This window comes from Perca flavescens, chromosome 4 (assembly GCF_004354835.1).
Source record: "Perca flavescens isolate YP-PL-M2 chromosome 4, PFLA_1.0, whole genome shotgun sequence".
Taxonomy (NCBI): Eukaryota; Metazoa; Chordata; class Actinopteri; order Perciformes; family Percidae; genus Perca; species Perca flavescens.
In genome coordinates, this window is record NC_041334.1 from 9,206,580 (window position 1) to 9,220,358 (window position 13,779).

Below are 13,779 nucleotides of genomic sequence, written 5' to 3' on the forward strand. Positions count from 1 at the left end.
AGCCCTAAGCAGAACCATACAGTTTCTCAAAGTTGAGCACACATTTCGGCAGAGCTTGTTCTGCCATATCCACATCTCACTTTGATGGCATCCTGAAGAAGAGTGTGCAGTCTAGGAGTCATTGACCTGAAAAAGTTTGGGAACAAACAAACACAGGTGGCCAAACTATGGCCTAATTTTTAAATGCCAGGGTGAATTTAGATAAACTAGGATAGGAGTTTAATCTTAAAATTTCGATGGAATTAAAATGTATTAAGAGATACATTAGGACAACAGTTTGGAGTCTTAAAAATAAGTGTGTGGCTTTTTAAAATAACCATTGTCCCTTAATGTTTCCAACTCATTGTACTACACAGTAGCAATCACAAACCAAGCAATGTATGAGAAAAAAAAAAAAAAAAAAATAGGACATTGTTATTCAGAGTTGAGACTGAGTCATCATAAAAGGACAGGATCAGAGAAGTCTAAAGCAGATGGAATATGCGTGAACTAACAGATAACATGGCATAGTAACTTACAAGTGTTTGAATAACTTTAGCATTAACATCAACATTAATTATAAACTTCAATGTTTGCGATTTCAATTGTGTGGCCAGAAACGAGGATTTCGGTATAATGAATACAGTTCATATGAGGAATTATTTCTCTAGAGGTATTGTGTGTGGCTCTTAAAAGAGCCGTTGGGTTGTTGTAGTTTCTCCGGATCACGTTTAACCTCCGAAGCCGTACAGGGTGCGGCCCTGTCTCTTCAAAGCGTACACCACATCCATGGCGGTCACGGTCTTCCTCTTGGCGTGTTCGGTGTAGGTGACGGCATCACGGATCACGTTCTCCAGGAACACCTTCAGCACGCCGCGGGTCTCCTCGTAGATCAGACCGGAGATACGTTTCACTCCGCCGCGGCGAGCCAGACGGCGGATGGCGGGCTTGGTGATGCCCTGGATGTTATCACGGAGAACTTTACGGTGACGCTTAGCGCCTCCTTTACCGAGTCCTTTTCCTCCTTTTCCGCGTCCACTCATCTTTACACTAGCTGTCGTTAGAAACGAATGACCTGTTTGCCGTCGACCGGCTGTATTTACATCTTATCTGCGGACGTAAGAGAGGACAGATGGCGCGAGCTTCTGTGGGCGGAGCCAAACTCAGCAGCCATTTCAAAACTGACTTTTTTTTATTTCCTTTATGTAGAACTATATTATATTCCTTCGTGTCTACCTGACCTTTGGTTAAGATTTTATTCAATAATATTTACAAATACCGTCTTATTCCTGCTAGGGCATCTTTCTCTGTAAATAATTCCTAAAAGTCCTGTTAATAATATTTAGATTTCTTTGGGTTTTCTAAAATCAAGCTTTATTTTTAGTTCACAGCGACCTGCCATCTTCAGTCCAGTTTCAGGATAAATATTTTACTTTAAATCACCATTGGAATCCAATCAGTTTAAAAGGTGTCATTTCTTGATAGTATCCAGTTCACACAGAGGTTGATGATGGCTATAATGTGTTACGTTGGTGAACACCAGATGGCAGCAGGAGATAACATGATGGTGAGCTGGGAGGGAATCATTTCCTAATGGAACAAATCACAGAGAGGTAGCCTCCTCTCACTTGATACGATCACATTTGAAAGGATACAAACTAAGTACTGTAGCCTACACTTACAGTTACAAGTTCACATAGGGAACATTTAGCTCAATGCAATTTGACAATTTTAATCAAAGTCAAAGTAGCCTAAACTTTATTATCCTGCCATGGGGAAATTCATTTGATCTGATACTCTCCTCAAAAGAAAAAGAAACACAACACTTTAAATTATGGTCTGCAGGGTAGGGAGTATCCATCCAGTAATACAGTTTGTGACAACAAAGTACATTTCCCCGAATACAAACGTTTGACTGCAAGTCTTCGGCCAGTAGTCAGCGGATGGTCGGAGAAAGATAAAGAAAGACATTCAGAGCCAGCGATGATCTTTTTTTACCATGGGTTTGCCATTGGTGTGCAGGGACTAAAAGGGCAAAAGATAGTGAAATGCTGTTAAAAGCTCAGAAGACAGCACTTGGGCGGAGAGATATGCTCCCAGCAAGCCTGTCTGAGAATATAGTTCCCAGTTTGTTTACTGTTAGAAGATGGCTGTGTCTCATGTTATGTTGTTTTTTGTACACGCTGTGACTCTACAAATCACAACATATAAATAGGAACATGTTGGCGTTATTTTGTCACTTTTGTCACAATTCGGAGCAGTAGGCTAGTTGGAACCAGTTACCTGCAGGATCTGTGCTGGGCTAAGCTAATGCTGGAGCCGTCAGACAGCGTTACAGCATGCACGGAGATGAGAAGAGTATGTATGGACTTGTCTTACTCTGGAGGTTACGGTGAATAAGCTAAATTCCCAATAAGTCGGCGTGTTCCTTTAAAACAATTGACAAACTGTCAAAAATGAATGTTCCTGCCACATTGGAACTCCCCAAAATACATTGTCTGAAGATGATATGAGGAACACAAATACAATACAATACAAATACAAATATACATATATTTAATTTGTTTTACTGCTAATTTGTTATACTGTTACACAATGTTTGAAGACTGAGTGTAACAAGCTATATAGCTGAAAAGTCCAGAAAATATAGAGGCTTAAGGGGAACATATTTATATGACAGGTCAGTTAGCAAGGTAGATGGCACATGATCATTTGATTAATGTGAATGTTCAATAAAATTGTCATTGTTTTAGTTTTCTTTAGTTTTGTATTTCTTAAACGGATTTGTATGGAGATAAGTGTTGTATTTGAGGCAAAGTATTTACAACACATTAATTGACATCCCTTGTAGATCACTTTGACATTTCAAAACCAATGTCAGTTATCTTGTTTCTAGCTTGTTTTTTATAAAAGAACTGAAATTAGTTCTTTTATTAAAAACAACTGTCAGCAGGTACCTTATCTAGCTTGGTTGGATAGTGCTCCTGCTGTTGTAACGACAGTCGTTACGGTCGTTGGAGACTTGAAGCCACCATTGTTCCACATCAGGCCAAATGGGAACGTTTGTTTAGTTTCATGTCCCACGCCCAAGTCTGTATCCTTTTGTTTGTGCTGATGGGCCATTTATCATCAACATCAGTATCCACTCAGACTCAGTCTGCGCCAATGTTTGCATCTCTATAGAGATCTTTGGATAGGTATAGCCCCCACAAACACAGCTAAATAGCTTATCTGACAGCTGGTACAGGCGAAAAACTGGTAAACTCTTAGCAGTCAGGATTCAGACAATCCCATTCCACTGAAAGCTGCCTTTGATATTTAACAGGCTGCATCAGAAAGGAAGTTGATGCAGGTAAATTCTGTAGAATGGTTTTATTAGACCTTCAAAAGGCCTTTGATACTGTGGATCATGGTATCCTGTTATTAAACTCATGTTATCATTTTTAGATTCAAGAGTCCAATGGACATAATATTTTTTTATACACAGCTGCAGGTGAATGGAATAAACTTCCAGTATTTCTTAAACTCCGAAGCAGAGAGAGATTTTAAGAGTCTATAAAGAAAATATACAGTATTTACATATACATAATATTATATGATCGGAACCTTGTAAAAATGAACTTAGTGTTGTCCCTTTCCTTTATTTATTCTATGTGAGTGGATGGATATTGCGTTTGCACCTGTCTGTCTTGTCGGACTTGTCAACCCATCTCTCCATCATTGCGTGTGTGTTGTTCAGTTCAGTCAACACAAAACCTGTGAGACTTCTGTGAGCAAACCCTGTAAACTAATGGTTTGCACCTTGCACAGTTCTCCTTGGTTTGGTTGCGAGTGCATATTTAGGAAAAGTCAGGGCAGGAAGGAAATATGACCAAATAACTCAAATTTTGGAACCACAACATTACATGCCATGGGTAAGATACTTTTTCACCACAGTAAGATAAATATCTGGATTCAAATATAAGCTGTTAAAGAAATACCAGTTAATCAATCTTAGCTCTGTAGAATCTCACATGCTGGAATACAAATTTCAGTCAGTCTTCACTTTGAACCTTAGGAGGATACACAGAATAACTGCTGTGTGACACGTAAGTAATTTTTTTTAAATATTCGGGAATGATATCAGTTAAACAGTGGAACTGTAACCAGTGGAGAAGTGAGCAGCCTATATTAGGTGGTAGATCACTATGGAGAAAGGGGATATAATATACTACTATTTAATTGAATGTCTTTTTGGCCAGTGGTGATTAAACTGTACAAAGACACAGAGGAAAAGAGGTGGATATGTTCCATCTTGTGATCATTAATATAAGACTAAAAGACTAACTTGATCAGTTGAAGTAAATCTGTGAATCTTATATGATAAACATAATTTTTTTAAGGAGGTGATTTGGTGCATTCAATTGATTTTTGTGATTCTAATAAAACAAGAAAAGTGTGAATTTAAGATGTTAATATCATAATTGCAACAACAAAAAGATAAAATAAGATAACCAAATAAAGACTAAGCAAAACACTTGAATTAGACTTCTAGATAACCGATTTGTATCAACTGCTCCTATCTTGTTCTAAAGAATAATCAAACTGTAAAATATTGAAACATATATTCAACTAATCAGCCAAACAGGCTTCAGTTTAAATCTAAAAGTGTTTTTCTTAACTGGAAATGCAGTAGTTAGCTAGTAAAGAGGAGGAGGAAAAGTGGCGGGCTGGGCTGAGGCTGCCTGTCTTCAACGATAGATTGAATGCAATCCGCATCAGGGGTTCTAATTCTCCCGCTGCATATATTCTCCACTGCTGGTCATCAAGGACATTACTCAGATCCCAAAAGACCACCACTCACTGGACACATTGGATCAATACTCACCCAGGCACGTTCTTCATGCATCCCACTACATACCTCCACTAAATCACAGCAACAGCTCCCACCACAGTTTTAAAAAACTACGCAAACACTACTTCAAATACGGATTACTGGGACCAAAAGCAGAAATAAACTGGCTTCAGAACCATATCAAACAACAACTCATTCTGCGTAATCAAGAAAAATGGAAATCATACTACAATAAACTGGACAGTGACTATAGAACTAATCCATATAGTTTCTGGCAAAAAAATAAAAAAACATGAATGGTGCACAAAACAAAAACCATATATCGACTCACATATCAAGGCCAAAACATTGAAAATAATCAAGAAAAAGCAACTTTAAACACCCATTCCTGCCCCTCACATTCAGACTTTGACCAGAAATTGAAGAAAACCGTTGACATGGCCACAACAAATCCCCCCCCCCCCACATCACTGACCTCAGCAGATGACCAACTAACACAACCCATCACCCCCCATGAAATCAAAGTTCACCTGAAAAAAAATTAAAAACAAAGCATCCGGACAAGACAAAATATACACCATCCTGATCAAGCAAGCACCAGAAGTATATTTCAACCATCTCTCTCTCCTTTTCACCACCTGTTTTACCACTGGTTACTTTCCCTTGCCCTGGAAAACAGCCATAGTCACAGTAATCCATAATTATTTCAGGAACTGAGTTCCTTCCTTGTGTGTTATGTGTTTATAATTTATATACCTGTCACCTAGAGTGTAATTCAATGTTGCCTACTGACGAACAACCACATTGTGCATTGTGAAGTTATTTAATGAATTAAATAGATATATTACATACCTGAGGGCCAATTTGGGGACGGTTTGGAATCATTTACAATCCCTTAATTATCTCCATCGGTTAAAAGCCCGACCGAGATTGACTTGCCTTTTTTCGCTCGCTTTTCCCTTTTAGTTGTTCTTTATTTAATTTCCTTCTTTCCTGTGATGATCTTTTGGTTTGTTTATTCTTTTCTATTGATACTGTTTCATTTTGCATTGTTTATGTTTTATTGTTTTGACTTGTATGTGTGTGTAGAAATGAAGATCATTGTAGGAGGAAAAGTACACTCTCAGTGTCAATACTTTATTAGATATTGTTTTGATAAGCTTAGTCTTGTAATGTCTGTAATGTAGTCAGTTATAATCAAGAAACCAGATAAATGTAACCTCCCTAATCACACCGTGGGATCCAGATCATATACGTCCCTCACACCGTCTTTTCTCTCTGTAAGTTTAACAAGATTCACTGTCAATTATATTTCAAGGTTGGTGTTTATTCAATACACATTGTGTTCATGTTGTAATTACGTTTAGCCTATGTTTTAAGCACAATTAGGCCCAGCTGACTTAGAGAGGAGGCTCTTCTCTCTGTGTGAGGGAGACAGGAAGTGCAGGTTGAAACTGTTTATTTTACACTTTGTCTACTTGTGTTTGTAGAGTTCTTCAAAACTCAGCTAAAGTTAGCATCAGATAATGCCTCATTAGCATATATATGTGTATATGTGTGTGTATATATATGTGTGTATATATATATATATATATATATATATATATATATATATATATATATATATATATATATATATATATATATATACACATAAACATTTTTAGAAAACTTTTCAACTTATCAAATCCTTTTCACCTGTATAGTGTCCTTAAATGTTGTGTGTTTTGAGGAGAGGATCTTGCAGCAGGACCTTTCTGCTGATGCTTTATCGCCCTCTGCTGGTCAAAGTGTTCCACTGGAAAGGACTTAACTGTTTATGTTCAACTCCTATTCGTTTAATTGGATTAATATTTCACTATAATTGGCTTTAATCATACATATGTTAGACGTTGGAGTTTATTTCCCTCATTGTGCTGAATTAAATTGCATATAAATATATAGCCTACTAATCAATACACATCTATGCTCTGACTAATATTGGATTGAATTTGGTGGTACAGCAAATTTTTAGTTCATTGAACAAATTTTTAGTTCATTGAACATTTTTCACTTTAAATAGGCTGTCATTGTGTTTATGTAAATATCAATCTACACATTTGTAAATATGTGACTAAATGACTTCACATTCACAACACGGCTGTGTGAACATTTTCGGAGTAAAATTTCAACATGCAAGTTGTGATTTTTCCTATAAGCACACGTATCTATTATAGAGTGTGGTCTAGACCTACTCTATCTGTAAAGTGTCTCGAGATAACTCTTGTTATGATTTGATACTATAAATAAAATTGAATTGAATCCTGTGACTTCAAATCTAGCTCATGTGTGAATATTTTATATAAAGTACAGATTTTTGTTCAAGTGATCACATTAAGTCTACAAGCACTTTGCACTATATTTATCTTGACACTTTTAACGTGGCTTTCCTTAGTGTTCCCATTTGCTTGGTAACAAATATTTTTTTTAAATAAGCTATGAAAGAGGTTTCTAAGTGTATAGATTAAACTTTACAGGAGCAGTTGACCGTAAATATTATTGATCAGTTATTGATGGTGAGACATGTTAGTAGAGGAATGAGCCCAAATGAGGATGGACCCTTTAAATACACGGTCATTGTATTTGTAGGTATATATCAATCTATATAGCTTATGTAGGCCTGTTTTGAATTCTGTTCAGATAACGGTATGTAAATATTATCCAAGTGAAAATGTTACCAGCATACAAGTTGTCGTTATTTGTATTAATTGGTGTTTCTTTCCTTGACTTAGCCTACATTTAGCTCATATGTGTCAAGATTTCATAATGGGTAGGCCTACAGATATTCTGCGTTTTCCCCAAAACGCACTAAGAATAAAATGTAAACACTCTTTGAGGATGATTTGGGGGCTCTTAAAAGAGCCTTTGTGGTGTGTGGACAAGCAGCAGATAGTTTAAGCCCTCTCTCCGCGGATGCGGCGGGCCAGCTGGATGTCTTTGGGCATGATGGTGACCCTCTTGGCGTGGATGGCGCACAGGTTGGTGTCCTCGAACAGGCCGACCAGGTAGGCCTCGCTGGCCTCCTGCAGAGCCATGACGGCGGAGCTCTGGAAGCGCAGGTCGGTCTTGAAGTCCTGAGCGATTTCTCGGACCAGGCGCTGGAAGGGCAGCTTGCGGATCAGCAGCTCGGTGGATTTCTGGTAGCGACGGATCTCTCTGAGAGCCACGGTACCGGGCCTGTAACGGTGAGGCTTCTTCACTCCGCCGGTGGCCGGGGCGCTCTTACGGGCAGCCTTGGTGGCCAGCTGCTTCCTGGGGGCTTTTCCTCCGGTGGATTTACGAGCGGTCTGCTTGGTTCTTGCCATGGCTTTTTCTCTCTACAATCAAGAAAAATTTAAAGCGAAAAGGAGAGACCCACGACTCTTAAAGTGTGGGACCGGATGTAAGATCTGGTGTCGCAGCTTAAGACCTCCGGCTCGGCGGCTCCTGATTGGTGAGGGGCTCCTTTGGAGCTTAGCACCGCCTCAATGAGCAACCCACCGCCCGAATCTCCGTCGCTTATTGGCGGACAATCCTTTCAAAAAGTCCGCCAAAATGTGAGAGCGGGCCGCCTTCTGCTGCTCTGCTGGAAGCCTCTTTTCTGGTTGGTGGGCCAGGAAGCTGCGCGGTCCTCTCCGTGGACATAAATATGAGAGTTTCGGCTGTTGGGGAAACACTTTTCTGAGTCGAGACTCACGAGAGCATCCAAAAATGTCTGGAAGAGGGAAAACCGGAGGAAAAGCCAGAGCGAAGGCAAAGACCCGCTCCTCCCGTGCCGGGCTCCAGTTCCCGGTCGGCCGTGTCCACAGACTGCTCCGTAAAGGAAACTACGCTCAGCGTGTAGGAGCCGGCGCCCCCGTCTACCTGGCGGCTGTGCTGGAGTACCTGACCGCTGAGATCCTGGAGCTGGCTGGAAACGCTGCCCGCGACAACAAGAAGACCCGTATCATCCCCCGTCACCTGCAGCTGGCTGTCCGCAACGACGAGGAGCTCAACAAGCTGCTGGGCGGAGTGACCATCGCTCAGGGCGGCGTGCTGCCCAACATCCAGGCCGTCCTGCTGCCCAAGAAGACCGAGAAACCCGCCAAGAAGTAAAACTGGAGACTCGCTGATTACTGAAAACCAGACCCAAAAAAGGCTCTTTTAAGAGCCACACACTTTCCTGATAAAGCGCTCGGTTTTCCCTCCTCTGTCTGATTAAAAATATAATATAAAATAGGTCTGCTAGTCATTTAACCCAACTGCGGAAATGGTTCTTATTCATGAAATCTCTTCATCTCTAGTCGAAAACCGTAACTAGTTGCCTAACTTAGAGAAAAAAACATTACAGGGTGGTTACGTTAGAAAATGCTTATATTTGTGAGGATAAGAACTAAATCAGACACAAATTTCAACTCTGGTATCTCACTCCCTCACTGACTTCATTTTCTTTGCTGATTCTGATTAATAACCCTAAATATAATCAACAGTACGATTTATGATACAACTTTAGTTGATTCAATGGGAAATTCATAAACTACCCTGTAGATAAAACAAGTGAACTGGAGTGATGAACACAATTTATCAATGATACAATCAAGGCTACAATACAGTAGTTCATATTCTGGAATGTGTCATTCTGCAAAGTTACTAGGCATACCTTTTATCTTTGCCACTTCGGGTAGCCTATATTTTTGTACTTTATGGAGGATTGTATCTTGTAACAGAGTATGCCTAGTATTACTACTTGCACTTGAGAAAAAAGATCGGACTTCTTCTTCCACCACAACAACTTCCATGAAGCAATTAAACTCATTGCAACAATACCCAAAACTAGAACTCAAAAAACCAACCAACACAGTGGCTTGACGCCTTAAAGGGAAATTTCACCGCTGGAAAGCTGAATATATCTTTAAATTGGGTCACGTATGTAGTAGAAATGTGAAAAGAAAATTGAAATTGGTGCCTTCTAGGCCGAGATAAACCAGAAAATGTGTTTTTGGCTCATATGGATGAAAGACACCAAATCCCAGAATGCACTTCCTTTGCTGCTGTATGAGGCCACTCCCAAGCCACGCCTACCCTTTACAGACACACAGTGAGACGATCAACTCAACAAGTGTGTTTTATTGTCATTTCAACCATATACACAAAAAAAACGTTAAACCGTGGCTCAAGTGGTGTTACACATTTAAAACATATACTTTTTTGACACAGCTGATACATTATCCGGACTTCTTTCAGCGGATTGATTGATAGCTCCAGAGTGAACAGAACTGTGTCCATGGCAACGCTCTGCTATGCATGGCAACGGTGTGTTATCCTTAGCAACGGTCTGTTATCAAGAAATAACAGACCGCATTCTACATTAGAATTCAACCAAGCCATGTAATAAAAGAAAGCTAACACATAGCTACTAGCATTAGCTCTTGGTGGGCTGTGGTATAAACATTGAGTATAAACACAGCCGTACATTTGCGTGGGATGTAGCTAGAATTGTCGGCATTTTACAGTCACAAACTCCACCAGCAGTTAGCAGTTAGTTGGATACAAATCACCCCATTTCTGCAACAGGCAGTCCGGGGTAACACAGCCCACCTCCACTAGTAGTCTTACCCGGTGACAGCAGGCTGGATTGTCCACAGCAATATTTCCACAACAACAAAAACACAGCACAGCAGTCTCTGAACTCACGTTGGGAGTTTCGTTGAAGTTGGATGTAGTCCAGTTTGTTTAATGAGCGGACATTTCCAAGCAGGATTGTTGAACAGGTGGCCGGCTAGCGTTAGCTTTCCACCGGCACACTCGTTCAACGCTCCCCACTGATGAGGTCTCCTCACCGGCCAGAGGAATCGAGCACCACCGCTGGTGTCCGTGCAGGCAAAGCTTGCGTAGTGTGTGGAGTATTGCGTCTGTGATAAAGTGTCCTGCATATTCTCCGATGTGTTCCAGTGTATCCTGGTGGTACACGTGTGTGGTAGCTTGAAAATTTCCAAGACTGTATGGCTGCAGCCTGGAGCGTCCCATATCATGCCGTCCCGTCTACTTTTCAAAATAAAAGCTCGCGTCCCAAAATTTCCGTCGGGATGAACAGTTTCTGCTCCTGCTGGAAGCTAAGCGAGGATTCAAGATGGCTGACACTCATTTTTTCCTCGGCAATCTCCGGAAAAAGCCGAGTCCAACCCCCTTTGGGCAATGCGGAAGTGGCTCCTAATACACAATGAATACAGGCTGTAGTCTTTTGCCTCTGGGCAAAAAAACCTCAGATGATGCAAAAATCGTCATTTTGCGTCATCTGAGGTTTTTTTCCAGACCCTCAATACAGAGATCTCCCCTCTCAGGGGGACATGAGGGAGGGAAGCACGTCATTCAAAAATACTACCAGGTTTCTACTGATACAAAGCTTAATGCTAATCGGTGAAGTTTCCCTTTAAGGGACTGTCAACTGGACTTCAAAGTTTACCGAGCACCTATCATTTATTTTTTTAATTTATTATTATTTCATAAAAGGAACACAAATGTTGATCAAAATTACTGATTCAAATATATTTCATTCCAAAAAATTTGGACTGACATTTTCTTTTGTTGTTGTTTAGAATCATATCCCAATGAGAGTCATGGCAGGATGTGTAATGGTATAGTTAATTTGAATCTTTACATATTCTCCTCACCAACCATTTTAATATCACTTTTTATCAGTTACCATAACTTTCTATAAAAGAGGGTATACATTTATGTTTAACAGATTCTTTAACAAAAGTAACATCTCATTACCACTAGCATACATGTCTACAAAAGTTATTAACAAGCTAATTAACTTTTAATTCTGTGTAGTTATAATGCATAAATGTTGCATCTTATGTTTGTCTGATTCAGAAAGAGAACTCCTGCTCTACCAGATGCTGGAAGAGATAAAGGGTCAAGTCGGCCAGATGCTGGAAGAGATAAAGGGTCAAGTCGGCCAGAATACGCTCCTTCTTCAGGCCACTATGAGAGAATGCAGCTGAAGCTGTAAATGAGGAGTTTCAGTTTCCATTAAGGAGCATGGCAGGCATAAGAAATCTGGAGGATAGGCTGTCAAAACGAGACAAACAATGTTCTCTGGTCAATTCTAATGATGTTCTGTAACTTCACTTAAAATAATACTAACATATGTAGAGACATTGACCTGATTTATTGCTGCACACATGATTTATTTTCATAGACAAGATATCTTACTAGCTTGGGTGGAACATCTGCCAAAGACATTGTCCACAGAATCATGAGGGAAATGATAATGGTGGTTGGCCAACAATTTTAATTGGCAAGGGAGAGGACAGAAGAGCCCCTTTTCTACGCTCTTGCTGGCAAAAGTTGTCATTGGTGATATGTTTTAGAAAAACATTCAAACATTCAAAACTTAGACATAACTTAGAAATAGCAACAGAGGAAACAATCCCTTACAGTCTCACATAATGTGTCATTGAATGAAATACAATGGAAGAATGCCAACTAATCACACAGAACTCCACAAAATACACCTCAGACGATCTGTTGGCTAACCCATCCATCCATCCATCCATCTTCGTCCGCTTATCCGGTGTCGGGTCGCGGGGGGAGCAGCTCCAGCAGGGGACCCCAAACTTCCCTTTCCCGAGCAACATTAACCAGCTCCGACTGGGGATCGGCGTTCCCAGGCCAGGTTGGAGATATAATCCCTCCACCTAGTCCTGGGTCTTCCCGAGGCCTCCTCCCAGCTGGGCGTGCCTGGAACACCTCCCTAGGGAGGCGCCCAGGGGCATCCTTACCAGATGCCCGAACCACCTCAACTGGCTCCTTTCGGACGCAAAGGAGCAGCGGCTCTACTCCGAGCTCCTCACGGATGACTGAGCTTCTCACCCTATCTCTAAGGGAGGCGCCAGCCACCCTCCTGAGGAAACCCATTTCGCCGCTTGTACCCTGGATCTCGTTCTTTCGGTCATGACCCAGCCTTCATGACCATAGGTGAGGGTAGGAACGAAAACTGACCCGGTAGATCGAGAGCTTTGCCTTCTGGCTCAGCTCTTTTTCGTCACAGCGGTGCGATAGATTGAATGCAATACCGCACCCGCTGCGCCGATTCTCCGACCAATCTCCCGCTCCATTGTCCCCTCACTCGCGAACAAAACCCCAAGGTACTTGAACTCCTGTTGGCTAACCCTTTCTCTGTTTAATTTTCTTTAATTTCATGCTGACAGATGCAGCCAAAAAACAAGGAGCAAAAGTGGTGGAAGCCGAGGAAAAAATAAAAACCTTACTGAAGTATGGTGGAGACCGTAATGGAGGAAGAACAAAATAGAGCAACAGGAAAAAGGTACACAAGGCCTTTAACAAGTAATGGTAATGTTTTTCAAGGTTGATCAAATACCTTTGCAAGTGGTTGTAGTTTTAATTAATTTACATTTTGATAATTACTACTTATAGAAAAGCAGATGGCTCCCCCCCCTCCTGCAGATTCCAGCAGCTGTGAAAGTGAATGTAAGTGTTTTCCAATGATTTTTTTTTTCTTCCTCTGTCTAACCCACCATTAAACAGATGTGTATTTTATCTTCACCGAAGATGTATAAGATGTATCAAAATATTTGCTACCCCAACATGTCCCAACATTTTTTTGAAATGTCTTGCTGGCATCAAATTCAAAATGGACATAAAAATGTACCATGAAATAGTCAAATGTGTAATTTTCAACATTTGTGTTATATGTCAAATGTTACTATATGTCCTTTTTTCCAAATGATCACATTTTGTTTTTTCTGTTTGCTGTTTTTATATTTTACACAACACCCCAACTTTTTCTGTTTTGGGTTGTGTAATTAAATATAAAGACATGTCTTAAATGTTCTAAAATGTTCCCTTATGGTTGTTGTTTTTTTACAGGAGATGTTTATGCTGCTACTTCTCCTCCTCCACTCCGTCGTCATCATCAGAGCCACACACAATCGCTTATTCGC

General features: G+C 40.5%; 2 protein-coding genes across 2 annotated transcripts; one reads left to right on the forward strand and one right to left on the reverse strand.

Moving 5' to 3' along the window:
- Positions 1–661: 661 nt before the first annotated feature.
- LOC114553549 (histone H3) lies at positions 662–8,163 on the reverse strand. Its single transcript, XM_028574754.1, has 3 exons — positions 7,753–8,163; positions 5,310–5,343; positions 662–1,033 (listed from the first exon to the last, which is right to left on the reverse strand). Exons 1-3 carry the CDS (start codon positions 8,155–8,157, stop codon positions 711–713), a joined length of 762 nt encoding a protein of 253 aa, XP_028430555.1. The 5' UTR covers positions 8,158–8,163; the 3' UTR covers positions 662–710.
- Positions 8,164–8,417: 254 nt separating this feature from the next.
- On the forward strand, positions 8,418–9,010 carry LOC114553955 (histone H2A). Its single transcript, XM_028575435.1, has one exon. It carries the CDS (start codon positions 8,543–8,545, stop codon positions 8,924–8,926), a length of 384 nt encoding a protein of 127 aa, XP_028431236.1. The 5' UTR covers positions 8,418–8,542; the 3' UTR covers positions 8,927–9,010.
- The last annotated feature ends 4,769 nt before the right edge of the window (positions 9,011–13,779 follow it).